The sequence below is a fragment of the Coptis chinensis genome, chromosome 7, assembly GCF_015680905.1.
Source record: "Coptis chinensis isolate HL-2020 chromosome 7, ASM1568090v1, whole genome shotgun sequence".
Classification (NCBI taxonomy): Eukaryota; Viridiplantae; Streptophyta; class Magnoliopsida; order Ranunculales; family Ranunculaceae; genus Coptis; species Coptis chinensis.
This window is the reverse complement of record NC_141462.1, coordinates 48,000,528-48,022,627: the sequence shown is the minus strand read 5'-3', so window position 1 is coordinate 48,022,627 and position 22,100 is coordinate 48,000,528. Positions and strand designations below refer to the sequence as shown.

General features: G+C 34.0%; 1 protein-coding gene and 1 long non-coding RNA gene across 2 annotated transcripts; one reads left to right on the top strand and one right to left on the bottom strand.

The window, feature by feature from the left end:
- The first annotated feature begins 258 nt into the window (after positions 1 to 258).
- LOC147487758 (uncharacterized) lies at positions 259 to 2,804 on the top strand. Its single transcript, XR_015200795.1, has 5 exons — positions 259 to 377; positions 498 to 667; positions 1,888 to 1,997; positions 2,183 to 2,297; positions 2,735 to 2,804. It is a non-coding gene; the product is annotated as an uncharacterized LOC147487758 (long non-coding RNA).
- A 9,482-nt stretch (positions 2,805 to 12,286) lies between these two features.
- LOC147487757 (uncharacterized) lies at positions 12,287 to 12,975 on the bottom strand. The gene is made up of 2 exons (XM_086574129.1): positions 12,512 to 12,975; positions 12,287 to 12,383 (listed from the first exon to the last, which is right to left on the bottom strand). The coding sequence occupies exons 1-2, from the start codon at positions 12,973 to 12,975 to the stop codon at positions 12,287 to 12,289; spliced, it is 561 nt and encodes a 186-aa protein (XP_086430255.1).
- Positions 12,976 to 22,100: the final 9,125 nt, after the last annotated feature.

Genomic DNA, 22,100 nt, shown 5'->3' with positions numbered 1-22,100 from the left:
ACCTGTACAACTCTCTTTCTCTCTTGAAATCATGGTCAACAATGTTTTTCCAATCACACCCTGTTGTTACCCAGCTTCATTGGTCCTATGGAACATGAAGTAATTAGTTGCTCGTTTGCGTCTGTATATGATTAAGTAGGTGAGTCAATATCTTTTGTTTATCTTTTCCTTAGCTATTGGCACTTTTTATGACCTTGTTTGTTGTTTGTGGATTTTGGTGGCATAGTCGTTTGCTTGTGGCTGCGATCGCGATCTGCTTCTATGCCATACCCTTGTATGCAATGTACTTCTGTCAGATATTGGCTGTTGGCTGTTGGCTGGACTCTTCATTTGTTCCTATACCTACTACTAAGAACAAAATGGTAGCATACTAGCAGGTAGTCCTTGGATTTTCGTACTATTTAATATTATCTCAATCACTCAATGTTTAAATGTGAACAGTCTAAAACATGTCCCTTCTAATCAACTCATTATGGTAACTGAATCTAATATTTCAGCTCCTTATAAGGATATTGCTCAAAGAGAGAAGAGAGCGTGTGAAAGCAGTGAGTCAGGTTATGAGGCGATCATGGCAAGACTTGATGAAGCAGACAAGGCTCACAAGATACTTGAGGATGAAGTTGCAGACCTTAAGCGACAATCTTCAGGGCTTGGAAATGCATATCAGGTAATAATTTGTTAATTTAATTATGTCTAGACTAAGAATATGAACAGAGGATATGTCTTGTCTTCCCAAACCCTTATTAAGTTAGGAGGACGTACGTGGATGGGGTTTCACCAAGTTCTCTCGCACTAATTATGTTAGATGGAAGGCAGAGAACAGGATTGTGCCTGGTGTCAATGCCAAGCTTCTTGGATGCCAAGAGTCATGATATTTTTACTTAGGCACTTTATCTGTTTTGGCTTTAGCAAACCCAAAATCAGGAGGATGCCAACTGACTTCCATTATACAATTTGCTGGCTTTGGTTTACCAATATCAGGAGGACGCCACTAGGGAGTAGTTTTTCAAAACTGGAAACTAGCGTATATAAAAAATGGTCGTTTATAGCTTACAAGAAGTTTTCTCCAGGAGTTCAATCATCTAATTTTTTCGAATAAAGAACATTAGTTCTGTTATTTGTTATTGGTGCATTTTCTATGTGAGTCTAGTTCCAATAACCGTAATATCACAAAGATTCATGTTACGCTCAAGCTAATAGCGATTATTTTATTTTTTTTCATTCATGAGATTGTTGTTCATGGAGTTGTATTAACGAGACAGCACTACTTGGACATGAAAATTGATGTAAACTTTTAAGGCAAATTGGCATATTTCACCCTCGAACTTGTCAAGTTTTACCACTTACCCCCCTAAAAAGTTAGGTTTAGGCAATTTTTTAACATGTACTTGTAAAGCGTATCCACCTTCATATTTCCGGTACATTTCAGGCTTTTGAAGAGTGACGTGGAATTATATTTTATGACGTGGAATTTCTAATTTTGCCACGTGTCAAATTCTAATTTTGCCACGTCAGAAAATATAATTCCACGTCACTTTTCAGGTGCCGGAAATGAACTGGAAAAATGGAGCTGGATACGTTTTACAAGTCCAGGGTTAAAATTGCCCTCAAGTGAAGTGAGGGGGTAAGTGGTAAAACTTGACAAGTTCGAGGGTGAAAACTGCCTTTTTGCCAACTTTTAATTAAGTCCTAAAAAATTTGCAAGTTCTTAAGCCTAGGAATTAACATGACTTTTGGACTTGAAGAATATCTTTTGTTTGATGGAGCTTTATAACCAAGGTTTTTGTTAGTAGTGTTAAATTTTTCCTGAGGAGCAAGCAATAACCAGAACCTGGTTTTTGGGTATGATGGAAATAATGCTGATCTGTCCTTTTTTTTGCTTTCCAGATTGACACTCCTATGTTGGCATCTGAGTTGAATAGATTGGAGCACTTAGCCATTTTACTGTTATAAGAAAGCTTGAAGGAGGCATCTTTCCAATGGGTTTCACGAAAGAGGTTCTTGATAGAAATTTAAATTTGGTTTGAATATACTTGGTGTTGAAAGCGGGTAAACTTTGTTTTCGATGTGATATTGTTCCATTTCATCTTTCTAAGAGAACGTCTTAACATTTCTTCTGGAAAAATTTACCATCATCCTCTTGCAAATCAATTTCACAAATTTTTAGTTAACTATTTTGCAGTGAAAGAGCCTTGTTGAATCGCCTGATGCTTGAATTACACAAATTGGACAGTGATGTCCTTGTTGGGCACAACATATCTGGGTTTGACTTGGATATTCTTCTCCACAAAGCTCAGGTTATATTTTAATATATTACGAATTTACGAGTACCAACACTTTCTTTGTCAAAGAATCACATGTATTGTTTCTTTTTAGAATTAAGTATTAACTAAATGATAGCATTTCTAAAATCATTTGGATGACTACCTGGATAGATTGTCAGTTTGAGTGAAATCATATTTTAAAATCATAGGACCAACTAGTTGCATAGGTATCCTTCTATTCGTCCCACTAGCCCACGTAGAATATGTTCCCACATATAAAATTCACTGACTCTACCACATACATATCAATATATGTCAAATCTTAGTTGTTCAATTATGGCGAAGAAATTTTTTGTTGTTCATCTCCTTTTGGTTCTATTAAGTTTTTTGTATTATATTTCCCTTCTTCCATGTAATGTAGAAGACCAGCTAGACTTAGCATATTCAATCTTGCTTGGTGTGCTTTTCAGGTTTTTCAGGTTTGTTCACTTTGTGGGGCTGTTAGCTTTGCTCAATCTTGCTTGGTGTGCTTTTCAGGTTTGTCATTTTGTTCACTTTGACTTCGTAGTTTTATAATAATGGATATTGTTATGTGTTGAAACTTTGTTTAGAGTATGATTTTAGCTTTGATAATGAAATTTAGTTTTAAAGTGGATAGTGAGTTTTATTGATAAATGTCATTCTTGGTTTACGACGTTACGAGTAGCCATGAGGTAGTGCTAGTGATCAAAATACGGGTTGATTTAGGAATTACTGTAACTGATAATGTATATGCATGCAAGGAAAATGTGTGGCTTGATATGGCACGTTTAAATGTCTTACGATTATATTGGTTTTCTTTCCCATCTCAATAGTTCTTTCCCATCCCAATAGTGTGCTCCTCTGGTTCCCCTTTTTGCTGTTTGGTGGAGTTATCCTACTTATCTTCCTTGTTTTCTTCTCTAGTTAGCTCGATCCTTAAAAACTTAAAATTATATTGGTATTCGTAGTATTAACTATAATTGTTCGACAGGGGTTTTTATTATTTTGATTATGGTACAATATTGCTTGTTAACTTATACTAGTAGTTGATACGATAGACTGATTTTCCGTATATTTGTGGGGTAATCCTTATCACTGCATGCTAATATCAGAACATGATATGCTATACTAGTGGGCAATGATTCCATATGAAATTTACTATGAGGTTATAGCTGTGTTTTTTTTTTGTTGATATATGGTCATAGATTTGGAGATACTGAATTTGAAAGTACATTTCCCTTATCAGAACCATAGGTGATTATATTTCTATATTTACCTTTTAGCTGATCATTAATTCCACAGAGAATGTTGTTTACAAATTATTATATTAAGGACTCATATGTCTCTAAGCAAGAATTAGTGGACTAAGTAAAGAGAGTGGTGGGATTTGCTATGTGGTTTGTAGTGGTTGTATAATTTAACTTCAATTTTTACGAAGAGTTCCTTCCTTTAGTTATCACCAATTGAAGATTACAGATAGATATTATTTCGTTCCAAGATTCTGAGATAGGCAGTCTTGATTTTTTGTGAGATGATCCCTATGATGTCGGATTATCTTCACAAATTATCAGCCCCAAATACATTTCCGTGTAGGCTCAAATAGGCTTCTTAAAACGTAGTAAGCTAAGTGGTCGTATATTTACCTCCGCTAGTTTGGCATAACTCAAACTTTTGGAATTATGAATGTAGTTTGACCTGTACGAGGGTTTGCGTCTCTTTTTTATGGGCTCATTAGAATTGTTGGTGTTGGACTGACGTGAAATAGTCCCACATCACAATAGAAGAGTCAAAAGCCAACTAATTGAGTTGGACATCAACCCCTATCAGTATTGAGACCTTCTGAAAATGGAACCCCGCCCAATGGATGCATAACGAACCAGGCTCAGTGGTGATTAAGATGGGGATGAAGTTAGATCCATGGTGTGTGGGCCTCGGTTCGGCGCGCTAGCCAGACACTAACAAAAAATTTATGCATGATTGCCCTTTCCTTTTTTGGTTTTTGATGTTTTTCATATTATCATTGTAGTCAATATTTCTGCTCCCCTTCTATAACTATACATCTGTCTCTGTAATTTTCCATTTTGCATTTATTTTGCTCCCTAGTTTTATTTGTTTAGACTGCCATCTTCAGATAACACGAGGCCTAAACCCTCATTTAATTATCTTTTTCTTTCTTTCGTTCTGATTATTGATTTATGCACAAAGTTAATGTCTTAACTGACTCATACGCTTTAAGATTGTGCTATCCAGTCCATTAAGAAGGTTTTCAGAACTGAAGGGTGCGCTTAGTGGATAGTGTGAGATGAATGGAAGAATATTTTCTAGTTGTGTATACATAACTCTATATGTTTCGATTAAAGAAATGAAATAACTTCACTATATGTGGTCGGACTTGTGAAGGCCTCTAGTAAATTAGTCATTTCTGTCCCACTGTATACACATACATAATCAGCATCAATTATATATATTTGCTCTTCACAAGTATTACCAGTTCGTTTCTTTTTGATGATTGGTTATTTTCGCAACACACTTTTTTAAGATGGATTATTTTTTAGACTTGAACTGGACATGACACATGAATTAGTGCCCTGTTGTTGTCAAACAGTATTTTTGTAAAAGGTTCATATTTGTACGGAGATTCTGAATTTTTTTTTTGCGGGTTAAACGGTTGGCGACCAATATCCGGTTTATATTGGAATCTTTCCTTACATCAACCGTAGTGGAAGTACAGTACGAAAATTTAGTGAAATCTTATTAACAGGAAATTTATGTGATGCAGACAACAAAACGTCGTATAACCTGTCTTTGGTGTCGTAACATAACCTGTATTTGGTGTAGTATCATAGATTCAAGCTTGGAAACATGAGCCGTTAAATAAATCTTGTTTCCCTCATCATATTTCTCTAGTCTTAGATTAAATATATTCTTGATTGCAGGGTGACCAAGTTAGGAAGCGAAATGATTGGATGAATTGGATTCTGTTGCCTAGTCAGCCTGCGTCTGCATCAGATACACCATCCTCGAGTACTAATCATGATGTGCTGACCAACCGTCTCTAGAGTATTGGACTAGAGGAGGGGAATACTGCCAGTGGTAATGGTAAGGATCCTGCAGATGCTCATCAACATGCCTCTTCTACTGAGGATTTATACGATCAGTCAAACTTTGCCGCAGAGCAGACTCAAACTTTCTGTTTTCAGTAGTTAGATGTCACTTATCATCCCTCATGTTAATTAGGCTGTGATCCTTCCAGCCATCATTCTTAGTTCATTTTTCTTCTGTCTAGGTATTGGTTGGACACTGACATAATAAGTTAGGAGTGGGATTAGTGTATTCAGGAAAGGTGTAATCACTTGGTCCAGTTTGCATAATAACAACTTGTTTTGGTCTGTTGTAATACTAGGACACGTATCTGTTATATGTCGGAAGTTGATACGGAATACGACGTGTCGTTTATTTAGTGGAGGTGTAGAGTGATCTACCCTGCTGCATAGTTGAGGCGATCTTAGAATGTATTAAGATCTCGCTACAAAATATGAGAAATTTTGTATTCTTGTATTCATTGTTTATTGTAGGTTTAGCTGGTCTCCCTACAAAATATGAGAAATTATTATTTTTTTATTAGCAACCCATCAGCAACAGTTTATAACCGTTACAAATGAATTTTAATTTTTTTTTAAAATTAACTAACAACTTTGCAACGGTTACAAACCGTTGGGTAAAAATTTTAACAAATTACCAACGTTTAAAAAGCATTTGTGAAATAAAAAATCGTTGCAAAGGTTTTAAATATGTGTACGAAATAGTTATAATAAGCATTGGAAAGTTCTGTTTGCAACGCTTTTTAAGCGTTGGAAATTTTTGTTTGTGTTGCAAATATTTCCAACACTTTACTGACGCCATATTTGCAACGCTTAAAAAGCGTTGCGAAAATTATTAGCAACGCTTTTTTGTCGTTGCAAATAGCCTGTTATGGTGTAGTGTTTGCAATGCGACCTTTAAAATCTAATTATGTTCAACTTTTTTTAATCAAGCGACATTCCTATAGCAAAAACATATGAATATTAAAAGCTATGAAAATACAATAAACATACATAGAAATAAATAATTAAAAATGTATATTTACCCGAAGATGAATAAGAATCATCATCTGTGGTAGAGTCCAAAGTTGCGTCCTCGTCGTACAAGCAAGTTTTTTCAATGCAAGTCAATTAACATAAGAAAAGAATTTATAAATACTCTAATAGAAATAAAAAGAAAGGAAGAATTTTTTTGCATTTCTTACCCATTGTTTAGCTCTTCTTTACCCTTTTTCTTAAGCTCTGGACAATTCCTTTTATCGTGTGACACTCCAACCTTGTTACATCCATTACACCGTCTTCTTTTATATTTTTGTGTCTTTTTGAGTGCTTTCTCTTTATCTCCTTTTAGTCTTTTTCCACATCCTTTTGGTCTTGCTTGACTCGGTTCATGATAATTAATTGCCAAATTAGAACTTTTTGCTCCAGAAACTCCTACACTTGTCACAACCAAACGCTTGACTACTTTTCTCATGTGGTGTTGCTACACTTGTATCACAACCAACCAACTTACTAATTTTTTCAAGTGCACCACTTAAAGCATTTGTAAACACTTTAGTTGCTTCTTTACTTTCGAGGGATTTAACAACTACAAGTGTTGACATTTGAATCAATTCATTCCGCTTCATGATGTATAATTTATCATCTTGAACCTCCATTCCACCATCATCAATGACTACCCCTGACTTTGCAGTTTTACACCATCTCTTCAAAATGTATTGATTCGGCAACTTATCAAAATCATGCATCTTATTCAAATAACCTAAAATATGCCTACAAGGGACCCCCTAAGCTCTCAAACTTTTTACAAGTGCATGAAGCAAAATCTAAATCTTTTTGATAAGAAATTTCTCACACTCTAGAATTTTCGACCGCCATTTTTCTATGAACCTTATAAACGCAACACTTCTCATTCTCACTAACAAGTACAAATCTATAATTCAAGCTCTCCCATAACTCATCTTGAAATTTAAAGAAAAACTCATGTATATAAACATCAACCATGTGTACCAAAAAGCTATGGGGGGCATTTTCATTTTTGGTTTCTCAATCATATCTTTGTTATCTGCCATTAATTCTTCATGACGTTGGTGCACAAGTCCCCTACCAAACTGAACCATAAAATCTACCAAAGAATTTTCTTTTGAAACATACATTTTGAAAAATGAATGAGCACTTTCCGCTTGTTGACTACTTGACATACCTGCAGAGAAGATGTGATCCACATGTGCGGGCACCCATTGTGATCGAATTTCGTACATCGACTCCAACCACTTGTTCTCATGTAAACCACTCCTATAAAGAATACCATTCCACTTCAAGTCAAACTCATCTTTCATCTCAGATCCCCAAATGCAGTTTGAAAACTCAGTGTAGTACTTACTATATATAACTGAATCTATTTTCATCGAAAAATTTCATCAAGATATAATGCCAAGTAGATTTTTGTTGACAGAGTACCCAAAGCTTCAGCATGTAAAACAAAAAAAAAAAATAACGTATGCAAATTAATTATATATATATATAAATAAAATAAAAAAAATAAAAAACCTGTGAAAAGTAGTTGGAAGAGTTTGAGAAATGGCTTTTGTCATTGCTCGATCTTGATCTGTAATAATCATCTTTGGGGGATTGCTTGGCATATCTTCTAAAAATTGGTTGAACAACCAAATAAATGATTCTGTGGTCTCATCACATAAAAATGAACAAGCAAAAACAACTATCTGACCATGATTATTAACCCCAAACAACAGTGCAAGAATCAGGCCATATCGATTAGTGTTGTAGGTAGTATCATAGATAACCACATCACCATAAAATTTGTATGCTCGTCTTGAGGTTGCATCAGCCCAAAAACAACGTGTAATTCTCTGTTCATCATTTAAAAAGTGAATGAAGGATTCCTCCCTTGTTCCAATTTTAAAAACTCATAAAACATATCTCCATCATGGCTTTTCATCTTATTACGCTTGTCCCTTTCCTGGTTATTTAAATCTTTCTGTGTGAAACCAATATTTTCTATCCTTCCTGACTGAACTCCAAGAAGACTGAACTACTGATGTTGTGGTATGTTTACCATGCCAAGTTGTTGTGTTAAACATTTTTGGGCATTGGAAACACCACGGTGAGATCTTAGAAGATGTACTCTTCGCGGGGCCGACAACTGGTGAGTCTGCTATTTCTAAACTTTTTCCTTGCTTGTAACACACATATTCCTTTCTTACACATTCATCATCTTTCTTCCTTTCAGACCAACTACGAACACTGAATCCAGCGGCTTTGGCATAATCATTGTAGAAATTGTAGACATCATCAAGTGATTCAAACTCCTGTTCTTTTCTAGGTTTGGTATCATTTGATACTTAAGGATTGTAAATGTGATTAGGTTTCCACCGACACTCCCACTCTCAATTTCGAAATCCTCATTTTCCATCTCAATGTAACCTGAAAAAAAAAATATAACAAACCCAAGTTCAAATAAGTGGAATGCAACGTTAAACAAATTCTAGTAGATGATGTGTTTTTTCTTCACTTGAGTTGTGATGGTATCAATAAAACAATGTTCAATGGAATGTTCCTAGTTGATAAGTTGTTCAAATAATAAAAGATACAACAAGTATGCTTGTACGGCTGCTATATCTAAAGGAAGGTATATTCGAGTTACCATACCATTTATACAGTTGGAAATACCAATTCATGGTTGTACCTGTTGTAGGAAGCAAGGAATATGATTTAACTAAAAAGTGTTAACTAGTAGACAAGATGGAAGTAGGTACTTCAAAATTAAAATTCTATTTTACTCTGAATAACAAAACAATTGAAATTATAAAAAAAATTTGTCAACATCGACAAGCAATGTTGAAAACAATATAGGAATAGAATAATTACAGGACCGCATGAACAAACTACAACTGGTTCCACATTCTCAAAAGAATGAGAGACATAGAACAACCATTGCTTTGACAAGATCCCAGACTCAGAAGCCAGTGGCTAAAAACTTGACTGACATTGTGGGTTCTTACGGGACTTGTTGAGTTGGTTCCCATATATAATCTAGACCTCCAGTTACATAATCTTAGACCATTAATGGCACAACCACAAAACATGTCCTCTACATCATTATTCAAGACTTCATATTGACGAAAGAGATGGGAGAGAGAATAAGAGAGAGAAAGATCGAGGGAGAGATTTTGGGTTTTGAGGGACCGTGGGGTACAAAAGTTTACTTATGTTTTATTTCGCAAAATTTCAATATTTAGATAAAGTCTGTTTAAGTACATCCGCTTAAGAGCGGGGTTGTATATATATGCCCGTTATATGAACTCCAAAGAAACTCTACCATGAAAAACAATGAATTAGAAGCTGATTTTTGGTGGAGATGTTCTCCCACAATATAAATCAGCATATTTTTTGTAGGAAGATTCTCTATTATGAGAAAAGTATCTTCACCAAAAATCAACTCTCAATTCATCTTATAAATGCATTTTTGGTAGTGGAGTTCATGTGGAGTTCTTATAAGGTGGTGTTCATATAACGAGCCCGATACGTAGACTCCACTTAAATAGACTCCTATCTCACTCCAAATCCACGCCATTGGATGCTCTTTGCATCTATGGCCACCTTATAATATCTATTCCTTCTTTCAATACTGAAAGGGCATTTTTGGAGGTTGGTTTAAAAAGAATAAAAAACTAAAAACCTTAACATTACAAGAGAGAAAACCCATTCTACTCCAATTGATAGATGAAAACTTCAATCCTCCATCAATCGTCTTTCCACTATTGATCCAGTTGCTACAGGATTCCAGGTAGTCATCTTCTTCTATCATTTCTCTACATATTGATGCTGCTTTCCAACATAACAAGGTTCACTCGTCAATGAAGGACACTTGGGAGCAGCTAAAGAGAGGCGCGCTTCATGGATAAACATCACTCATACTTGGCGAGAAGTTAACTTTGTTACAGACTTCATGTCAAAGTATGGGGCGACATTGCCTGCTGGTATACATAGGTGGTGGGATGTGAGGCCAAAGTTTTTGAGAGTAGAAAATCCATATCTCACTTATTTAAGATTTGTTAATTAAAAAGAAAAATGACACTTGGTGAGGATCAACTGTACTTGTACAGTTAGAAAATTTTGTAACTTCCTATTTTATTAATTAATCAATTACCTTTAAGCAAAAAAAAAACTACATATTGATGCTCTTTATCCTTTCCTACTTTTCAAAATTATTTATGCAACTAAGCAATTTATGTAGGTGGTTTGTTGTTTGGGGTTTCTTTAGTCGATAATATGTGGTTAATATAGAATTTCTATTGGGACGAGAGACCAATTGAGCCTTTTTGTTTTCTTTATGCATGGGACTTTTGTTGTTTTGGAGGTTTGCTTGATGAAAAATCAGTTGTTCTTTTCCGTCCATATTACATTACCTGGTCCTTTACACTTATTCTTCAAATTTGTGTACGGTTCCCAAATTTGAAGCTATCCATATTGCATTACCACATCTTCTTATTCCATACCTTGTTTTTTCTCATGAGCTAGTATAGATTCAAAAACCCACACCTAAACATTTTCAAGTTCCAATAACCAAAAATCATCAGTCGTCAGACTATGTTTGTAAACTTTAGTTATAATTTAATGGAGCAACCATCAGTGGGTCATTTAGGGGTGGTGGGATTATATTATAAAGACTGCGATACACATAATGAAAAAGAGATGGGAGACATTAGGTCTCTAACCCGAGTGTATTGGACTTGCCCTGAACTTATTCACTGCTAGACTAGACAAGAAGAACCTTCACTGCCATTAGTTCTTTGCTTTGTTTTTTGGTTTTATTGTTCTTAAATGGATCTTTAGCTTATACGGCAAAGCACTTGAGAATGGGAATTTGTCTCTTGATTTTCAAGGGATGGTGGTTCAAATCCACCAAGATCCTCAAATTTTGATCTCACCTATATATTGTTGTTGTTTATATTACATAGGTGTTATTGTGGTGTTTGTTAAAGCTATCAAGCTTATATTTTGTAGCAATGCCAAATTTTAAGTTGGAAGCACTTTACATTGATATACACAAGTTTCGTTTGCCATTCTAGCTAATTTTCTGCTTTTGGAGGGTCGTCATCCAGGTTTTTTTGGCGATATGTGTGTCAGGTGTGGTGTTATATATTGTTAATGATGTGTCAGCAATACCAGTTGGATACATACACAAGGTATTTTTATCAGTACCTAGGGCTTTCATTCGGTGTCTGCTTATCTCAAGCAGGATTTGTCCATATTTTTTTTCTTACAATGATCAGTTATAATGTACTTCTGCAATATTTTTTGTATATGCTTTATATGTGTTCAATTAAATTTGTTTAATCATGTCTTGTAATATGTTTTTACATAATTTAAAGATTGTCAGTGATGAAATGGATCGATTACGTGGCTCTGGTTTGAAGAGCTTGTTGAGAAACAAAAAGCTTTACTTGGTTTTGGATTTGGACCACACATTACTCAATTCAACTAGACTTTTTGATCTCTCGATCTCCTGAGGAGGATTATTTAAATAACCAAATAGTATATATTCCTTGCAAGGTGAGATATATTTAACAACTTTCGTACCTGCTTGTATTATGGATTGTAGTATAAATTATATTGACAACGCAAGCTGATGTATTATGGATGTCGAAATTTGAGAGTACCAAAAAATATAAATGGTTGTATAAGAAACAAAACACTTGTTTGTATATGTAAGAGCAATAAAATAGCTCTATTGAGAGTTATTATTCACTTGATCAAGATTACAAAATCCTCCTACATAATACAAAAGGCCAATACCGAGAATACATAATCGACTCTTTGACTACACAAAATTGAGATCTAGATCACACAATCCTCTCATGATTAGGCATATTGGATGCTCTGTGCTGACTCCTCCTTCTATGCATCTCCGCTACCAATAATATTTGTTGCATCTTCAGTACTACCTACCCCTGTAAATGAGTGAACAAAAGTTAGGCCACAATGAAGAGTAAAACTGAATAACAATTAGAAATTTATAACTATAAAACAATAAATAGTAAATTTGCACCTTTGCTATTTTTATTTGGATTATTGAGACAAGTTCTTCTGTAATGAGTAGTTCTCTTTTTACAACATCCGCACATCCTTAAAGTTGTTTCCTGGGAGATCTCAAGTGGCTTTTTGAATCTACCCGAACCGCTCTTTTTCATATTTTTCTTTCTCCCTTTTGTTTGAGAAATATTGGGATTCAAAAGCAACACTTGAGGGCTGGCAACAATAGGTTCTTCTTCTTGAATTATTGCATTTGGCTTCTTAGTTGCATCGTGTATTGAAAACCTTTCTAGCAAAGTGCCCATCGCTTCTACCATCATTCCAAATTTCTCAACATCCTTTGCAGCTTCATAAATAACTTGATTGGAAAGATGAGACCCATGCATAAGTCTTAGCACATCTAAATCTTCAGCACTACCCAGTATTACACTCTTATCCATAACTCGGTATTGGTTTGATCCTTTCGTCCATCTTCTTAAAACCCATTGTTCGGGTATCTTATCAATATCATGGTGGATAATTACCTTCAAAACATGTGCACAAGGAATTCCCATAAACTCAAACCACTTGCATTCACACAAGCCATTACTAGTTGTTCGGTTGGAGATCACCTTCCATATTTTTCCCTTTTTTTTTTTTATGTCATGGTATAAGAGTTGAAGTCATTGCCGTGTTCTTCACTTAAGAGTTTGTAAGTCATGGCTTTAGAACATTTTTCTTTGAATTTATTGTACACATTTCTTGTATAAAGTGATGCAGCATTCTTTAAGAGATATTGAGAGGCATCCACAATCCGATCTTTGTGCTCAAATTCATAGTCTTCTTCCCTTTCCCTTCAAGCAATTCTCTGCAAGCATTTCTAATTTTTGTGAACAAACTCAACTAAAGTAGTGTAAGATGTAAAGTAATCTTTATAAAATCCATTCATTCCTTCGCTACGTCTAGTAGTGTTCATTCCAGCAAAAAAAAGTATCTAAGTGGTACACCGGCACCCACATATTTCTAATATCATACATTTTCTTTAGCCATTCATGGTCCACTAGATCGTATTTTTGCAACATCTCTTTCCACTGCATTTCAAAAGAACTTACATCATAAGTCTGATGCAGACAACAATCCATTGCATTTTGAAACCCTTCCCTCATAAAATACACACGCTGCAAATGCTCGGAAAATTTATTAGTGATATGCCATAGACAAAACCGATGTCGAGAGTTAGGGAATACTTTGGCGATAGCTGCTGTCATCGTTTTGTTCTGATCGGTAATAATGGAAACTGGGGCACGACTACCCATAGCCACAAGCCAAGTCTTGAACAACCACAAAAAAATTTCTTCAATTTCATCTAGTAAAAGAGCACAACCAAATTGGATAGACTGAAAATGGTGGTTAACTCCAGTGAAGGGACCAAAAGGCATCGAATAATAGTTTGTTTTGTATGTGGTGTCGAAACAAGCAACATCTCCAAAATTCTAGTACTGCATACGAGAATGCCCATCTATCCAAAAAAAAAATCACCCCCTTGTTATCAGTATCTGACTCTATGGCATAATAAAATTGAGGATCTTCTAGTTGTTGCTGCTAAAAATAGTCACATGCTCTGTAGTTGCATCCATTTCCTTTGGTGTTTTGTACCTCTTATATTTGGAGTTCAAATGAATATAGCAATTTCTATCTTTGAACTTGGCTATCTCTCCAAAAATTGTTGGAACTTTTCCTACTGGTAAGTTCGCATCATCAAATTTTCCAGTCAACACTCGAGCAACCAAAGACATAACCTGCATCGACCTCATTTGCCACCGTTTTAATAGAGTAACCATCTTGTGGGGATGAGTATTATCAAAACATGTCACTACCCAGGTCATAACATCTTTCCTAGCAACTCTAAATCTTGCTTTGCACCCACATTTATTTAATTGCCGAAGTATTTCTCCTTTTTATGTCATTCTCTGCATTGCCTTGTTTCTTGGTGTGTGTCCCATCCCAAGCACAAACCATTTCACATACAGTCACCGAATCATCACCACGGGCTCTCTTTTGTGTACTATGTACTCGACTTTCAAAACCATTTTGTCGATCAAACTCAAAATAGTAGGACTTTGCATCCTCCAAACTTTGAAAAGTCATACCTACTTTGGGCATTCCCAGTATCTCCACTTCTTGGGTAGGAGTTTGAATAGAAGAACACCCAAGCTCATCAAATTGGGTACCATGCATGCTCGAAAACTAATGTTTCACCGTCACAATATTCTATTGTCTCCACTTTATTGGTTGGCGAGTTCATCCTTGATACAACAAAATCCCATCAATTGAAGACGGTAAAGAGGTGAATTACGATTAAATTTTATTTTTCTCAAGCTTCAGTTCAATAGGTAGAGGGAGGATGGAGAAGGGGTCTGGTCGTGAGAAGAAGGAGTTTTGGGTTTTCCTCTTTGTCTCGTAAGTTTTAATTTTCTTAACCGATCTACCGAAAATACCCTTTTAGTATTTGTAGAAGGGCGTGTAAATAATAATGTAACCGTAGATGCTAATAGAATCTAATGGTATGGATTTGGAGTGAGATAGGAGTCTATCTAAGTGGAGTCTACGTAACGGGCTCACACACACACACACACACACACACACACACACACACATATAGTGGTAGGTTCCGTTTACAACACTTTTTATACAATACCCCTTCAAAATATGAATTAAACCTTGATTCATATTAGATATGATCTTCACACCATGGAGATCATCTCCACAAAAATTCAGCTCATTTGAAAACTCCTAACCATGAGAAAAATTGCTCCTAACCTATTAATTTTTATTAACGGTCCAGAAATATCGATTTTGTAACCATTTTTTGGCAAACTTAGAAATGTTCAAAGGACCCGATTTTTTATGGAGGTTATATCCATGGTGAGAATATCTTATCCACAAAAAATTAGCCCTTAAAACATTTTGAAGGGTCCGGTGGGGGGGGGGGGGGGTATTGTATAAAACGTTGTATAAAAAGTGTTGTAAACGGAACCTGCCCCATATATATATATGAGGAGGGATACGCCCACTCCCAACCCACTCCATTTCGTAGCCACCGATATCCCAAGATCATCTCGAAATCTTAGGGTCGAAATTAAAACAAAAGTAAACAAGGTTAAATAGAAAAAAAACCCTTCGTCTCACCCAACACCAGCAAAAAGCAAAATGAAATTAAAACAAAACAAAAGCAAAATCAAATGAAAACAAAACAAAGAAAACAAATAGAACCAATTTCGCCCAGGCCAATTTCTCTTCTCTTCTCTAGACAAAACAAAACAAATTGAACCTGCATTATCTTCTCCAACAGTCGGGCTTAACTGTCACTACGCCCAATTCTCTCCAAACCATTTTCAATATAGCCACAGTTGAGTTCAGTTGATTGGGTAAATTCAGTTCAGTTCAGTTCATTGGGGGTTTTAATAGTTATTGCTATTAGTTTTGGGTTCAGCCTTTTGAAATTTGGATATTTTTTTGCTAGCAGTTCTTTTGTTTGATTCGGGCTCTGTTTGATAAGGGTCTTGTCTCCTTATTTATTTTTAGAAGTCTATACATCTCATTAGTGGGGAATAAGGACAAGCTCATTTGAAATTAGAATAACATATGTACAGTAATTAAATCATCTAGAGATAAATGTGCAAACATGAGCAATGAAATGCAAAAGCAGAGTCGTTTCCGAAACTTTTAGAGAGCGTCCTTAAGGTGAGTTCTCACAGGAATGTGTTAAAACACAAACTCTTTGATAGATTCACTCCAAGTTTGGTTCTTTCAAATGTAGCAGACATTTATATTCCTTACATAAAGCTTGCCCAATTTGGGCAACAAAGTCAAAGACCACTTTAATGTCAACTCATTTCTATCTAAGAAAATTACACTAAGAAATTAATAATAGTACATAGATTGAGGAGAGAGGATAGTGAAGTTACCTCTTTTACAATAAAACTTAGAAGCAGAAGGCAAAGACTTATTCTAAAAAGTACGAAAACGAAGAATCCAATTTGACAAGTAGTAGAAAAATAGCCATCTGATATCCTCTGTTTAAAAACTCGATTATGTTTATCAACAGTCACTCTAAAACGATCTCGGAATCTTAACTGTAATGATTGTATTTTGTTTTTCCATATATATTTTCCATCACCCCACACACTTTCCATTTTCTTTATTTGTTTTATTTATTAAAAAATTATTATTTATATTATTATTTGATGAGTGGAAACTCTGGTTTTTCACAGAGAGTGTAGGGAGGGAGTGAAAGGGAAGTGGGAAAAAGAGAGTGAAGGTTGTGATGTGATGTGACTGAGGTGTACAGAGTTAAGAATGAGGACCAGTTTGGTTGTGTTACACGTAGGGCTATTTAATGACGAGTCTTTTTCAAGTGTAAATAGGACAAATGCAAAATTTGATAACGACTCTTTTTTAGGGTACTTTTGGTATTAGGCGAAATGCCAATGGAACTGGGATGGAAGTTAGATGGCGTAAAGGGGAAATCGGGATGTTTACGGGTTTATTATAAACTGGTGACAATGTGGGGGATATAGACAAATTAACCCTATGGTTATTGAACTATTTATTTATGCTTATCTTTTCGGTAATTTTTTTTTTTTATCTTATATTGCTATATGAGTATTTTAGGCGTCAAAATGTTGAATAAACAAAAGAAACTCTGTCAAAACATTTTTAACTCTTTTGTTTTAAAAGCAATCAAGTTAGTGTTCAAAATAGATTGCTAGGGTAAAAATGTCCAAATGATTTATATTCATCATTCAGAGTCAGGTGATTCTGACTAGAAAACAAACATGTTTTTTTGAGTTCAGCATTCAGAGGGTGGGCCAATTAAGCATTCAGAGAGTAGGCCAATTAAGCATTCAGGATTCAGCATTCAGAGGCTCAGAAAAACAAACGCCCCTTAACTTGATTAACAACACGATCACTAACTTCAATATTATCATGCCCTCTTTTTTTGTGCAATAGAAACAAACTTGTACAAAAATAGAAAGGTTTTGAATTTAGGTTTTGAATATGTTGTTGATGAAGACTCGTTGCAAGTTTCAAAGTTGACGCCTCTTCTTCAATCTGGAATTCCAAGTTTTTTTTTTGTGAGAGTGTTTGGGGCTGTTTGACAAAGGCAGGGTGGGGTTTTGTTTCTTATTTGGGCCATTAATTATTTAATTACCCCAGTGGAAAGAAAAAGGTGTGTATTTGGTTTTTTTTTCCAACACACTTGAAAAGACCAAATAAACTTGTATAAAATTACAAAATACACCAATTTCATAGGTATTTTGGTAAGAAATGAAGTAAATATTTTTAAAAAATGGGATTTTAATTTTTTTTTTTTGCTGATGTGGCTCTCAATGAGCATCTTGATAGAAGGGAGATTAATTAATAAAGGGTAATCTTAAATACACTCTCCATTTCTAAGAGAGCACTCTCCGACCAGAAATTTGTTATTACATTTGTGTCCCAACTTAAAAACCATGTTTTCTAAGAGGGCACTCCCCATAAAAAATAGTGGTAACCTCCTATTGCCCTTAAGTAACTAATTTTCACTATGCAACTTTATACACTATCAAAAATACACTTTCCTTCTCCAATTATCTACATCCAACTCAATTTTTCTTGACTAAACTCAATTTTCCTTCACTTCTCAACTCTTAATACCTCTATATTTTAACTCTCAAATGGAGTATGTATCATTACACAACTATCAAATGAGCGATTCATCGCAATACAACTACCTATATCTCAATGTCGAATAAATTGAAGAATATATGATGTTAGAAATGCCAATTGAACATGAAAAAGAATAAATTGAAGATTAATGTAATTGAAACTAAATGGATTACGATAGTTTGAATCCTAGATTTCAAAATAAATTTTGTATAATCTTGATGTATGTGCTATTTTGAGGAACAGTAGCACATTGCTGTAAAATACCATAAACCACGATAACGGGTTACCAAAACTTAATTGTAAATTACAACGTCGAGTTACCATTTACCAAGTAAAGATACAACAAATAGACACTGAAAAATCTTAAAACATTTGGTACCTTGTTGCTGTGTTGTCAAATTCCAATATTTAAATATTTAATCGTCTATTTGATAATAATTTGATTAATAATTAGCATATTTTAACTTATTTGTAGTTGTTTTATGTGATAAATTAGTTCTAACAAGTAGAAAACATTTAGGTTATAATTTTTTATTTTTGAATTGGTAGCAATTGTACATGTCTCTAGGGTTTAGGGTTTAAAATAAATACAGTTCTAACTAGACTTTGAATTGAACATCTAAATTTTTACCAACAAATTAAAATTGGATTATATAACATAATTTAAGCTCATTCTCTAATCTATAATAAAATGTTTAGGTTATAATTTTTTATTTCGGAATTGGTAGCAATTGTACTTATGTCTAGGGTTTTGGATTTGAATTAGTACAGTTCTAACTACACTTTGAATCTAATATCTAAATTTTTACTAACATATTAAAATTGGATTAGACGATATAATTATTTAAACCCATTCTCCAATCTATAATAAAACGTTTGGGTTATAATTTTTTATTTCAGAATTAGTAGCAACTTTACTTATGTCGTCTAAGATTTAGGGTTTGAATCATTACAATTCTAAGTAAACTTTATTTGAATCTAACATCTAAATTTTTACCAACAAATTAAAGTTTGATTAGATTATATAATTTAAGCCCATTTTCCATTCCATAATAAAATATTTTGGTTATTATTTATGATTTCAGAATTGGTATGTAGCAACTGTACATATGCATGTTTAGGGTTTAGACCAATACAGTTCTAACTATAATTTGAATCTAGCATCTAACATCTAGTACATTTGGAAATTAATATTCATTATCTAATCTAACACCTATTTTATTATATATTTTTATTTTTTTTATTTTTTAATTTATAATGTTATCAAAATTTGAGATTCCTCGATCATTCTAATTTAGGGTTTAGGGTTAGACATCTCGATATTTCAATATATCACCCAATTATTTCAATATAAATTCAATATTTCACCCAATTATTTCAATATAAATTCAATATTTCACCCTATTGTCCTTAACCAATATACACTATCAAAATACGCAACCTTATAATACAACTACACACCATCAAAATACACACCCTAAATACAACTACACTCTCATCCATTTCCAATCATCTACATCCACACTCTTAACTAAACTAAACTCAACTTTTATCTACTTCTCAACTCTCAATACCTTCAACTCTTACCTTATCTCAAATGGAAGATCCATCATTACCTAACTCTCATATGGGTGATTTATCATAATATAACAATCCATATCTTAATGTTGAAGAAATTGATGATTATATAATGTTAGAAAAACCAATTGAATATGTAGAAAATGATATTAAAGATGTAATTGACATGGATGATGAATATGACACAATGAGTGGAGTATTTGAAATTTGACGAATGTTCAGCAACTAGATACCATTCATCAAAATAGCAACGAGATGTCGAATTTGAGTTTTCATTTCGGTGACTGGTTACCACTTTACAAAAAACAACTTGACTAACTAACAACTTTGAGCAATTGAGCACCAAATGTTTTAGCAATTTTCAGCAACTGGATACCATTCATCAAAATAGCAATGGGATACCGAATTTGAGTTTTCATTACGACCAATTATTTTAATATTTCAAAACAATTTTGATATTTTGACCAATTATTCAATAATTCAATATTTTGTCCAATTGTTTTTTTTGAAATTTCGAAATCAATTTATTCTCTTTTTGGGTTGATTTGAATTTCCCTCTCAAAATCAAACTCAAAACTCATTTTCAACTTTTTGGCTTCCCCCTCAAATTCAAAATGAAATTCAAACCCAAATTTTAGCCCTTTTTTCTACTCTCTTTCTTTCCCCACCCTCAAATCTACTTCTCTTCATACACTTCTTCTCCATTCCTAATATATAAACTTACCAAAACTCAAAACTATAGGAGGTGGTGAGCATGGAAACTCACCCAATTCACACACTTGCAAGGTAATTTGTTTGAATTAACTTATCTTCGATCCACTTCAATTGTTTTCTTTAAGTTGGTTATATGTCTAACTATTATTTTTTTTGTTGAATTTAAGTCTAATTTAAGCACAACGAATAAATGTGGGTGTTTTTGTTGTGTTCATATGGATCATTGGGTTAACAATTGCCCATTGAAAGGTTTTCCTTGTAAGGTAATTTGTTTCAAACACTTATTTTCTCCATGTACTTGCTTTGTTTTTTTTGGCTTGGGTATGTCTAAATATCATGTTGTTATTGAAGTTTAGTCTAACTTAAACACACCGCCAATAACAAATAAAGGTGGGTGTTTTTGTTGTGGTCGCATGGATCATTAGGTTGACAATTGCCCATTGAGAGCTTATAAGAGGTATTGTACTAAAATACTCGTTCATACGTCCTTCCAACCACATAGCAAATTCGAAAAGTTTTTGAAGTGTCCAGGTTGTGGACACTTTGAATGGCTTAAATATGCACTGCTTAACATTGCTCAAGAAGATAGTGGGTGCTCTAGTTCAGGCAAGGCGAATGTGAAGGTCAAGTTTATATTGGAATTGGAAGTGGAAGTTGACAACATATGTCATGGGTTTGCGACAAAAGTTATTGTGAAAGGGAAGGGAAAAAAAAAGGAATCGTAGAATGTTGTAATCTTTTCAATCTTATGTTAGTTTATGTGTTTTAGCAATATTGTAATCTTCTCAATCGTTTTAACATATGTCATTGGTTTTCACATATTATTATTATGCGATAATTCACCTAACATAATATACTTCAGTAACTGGATACTGAGTTTTTGAGCAATTTTCAGCAACTTACCACCAAATGTTTGAGCAAGTTTCAATAGCTGGATACCATTTATCAAAATAGCAATTTGATACTGAAATTGAGTTTTAATTTCGGTGAATGGTTACCACTTTACAAAAAACAACCTGACTAATTTACAATTTTTAATAACTGGATACAATTTGTCAAAATTGCAACTGGATACCGAAATTGAGTTTTAATTTCGGTAACTGGTTACCACTGTACTGATGAAAGTACTTAGCACTTAGATGTTACTATGTCAGACATAGAGACAACTCGTAATACATGAAAATACTGAGACAAATGAAACCACTAGAATCAAAAGAAATATATTTAGTTGTCTATTGCACTAGATCCAACAAAAATAAACTACAAAATAAAAAATAGAAAATAGAGAATCTGATGTTAGAAAAAAAGTTGCCAAATGTACTAGACCATCGATAATGCCATTATGACAAGGTCTATAAAATCAACTCCCTTAGTACATTATTTTTCAGAAGACAACTTTGACAACAACCTTATATATACTGTTTGAAATAGCACAAAGTCCTATAAGCTACACTTTTTTGACTTCCCGAAACGTTCTGTATCATTCGTTGATACAATGCTATTTTATTTGTTTATCTGTACCTCAGTTTGCTCTATTTTTGCATCAAAATACCATGGAGCATCAATAACAATTCAAGGCAACATGATTCAAGTTATAGTATGTAAATCAAAGTCACTTCTAACCTTAAAATATTCTCAAACAAAAAATGAAATCAAAATTAGTTCAACTACATTTAAACTTACCCAATCACAAAGA

Excerpts from the sequence above, each read along its gene's own strand:
- LOC147487757 (XM_086574129.1), bottom strand. The coding sequence starts at position 12,975 with ATGGGAATTCCTTGTGCACATGTTTTGAAGGTAATTATCCACCATGAT. Across the intron at positions 12,384-12,511 it reads CAGGAAACAACTTTAAGGAT|TTTTACTCTTCATTGTGGCC; the intron begins GTGCGGATGTTG and ends ATTGTTATTCAG.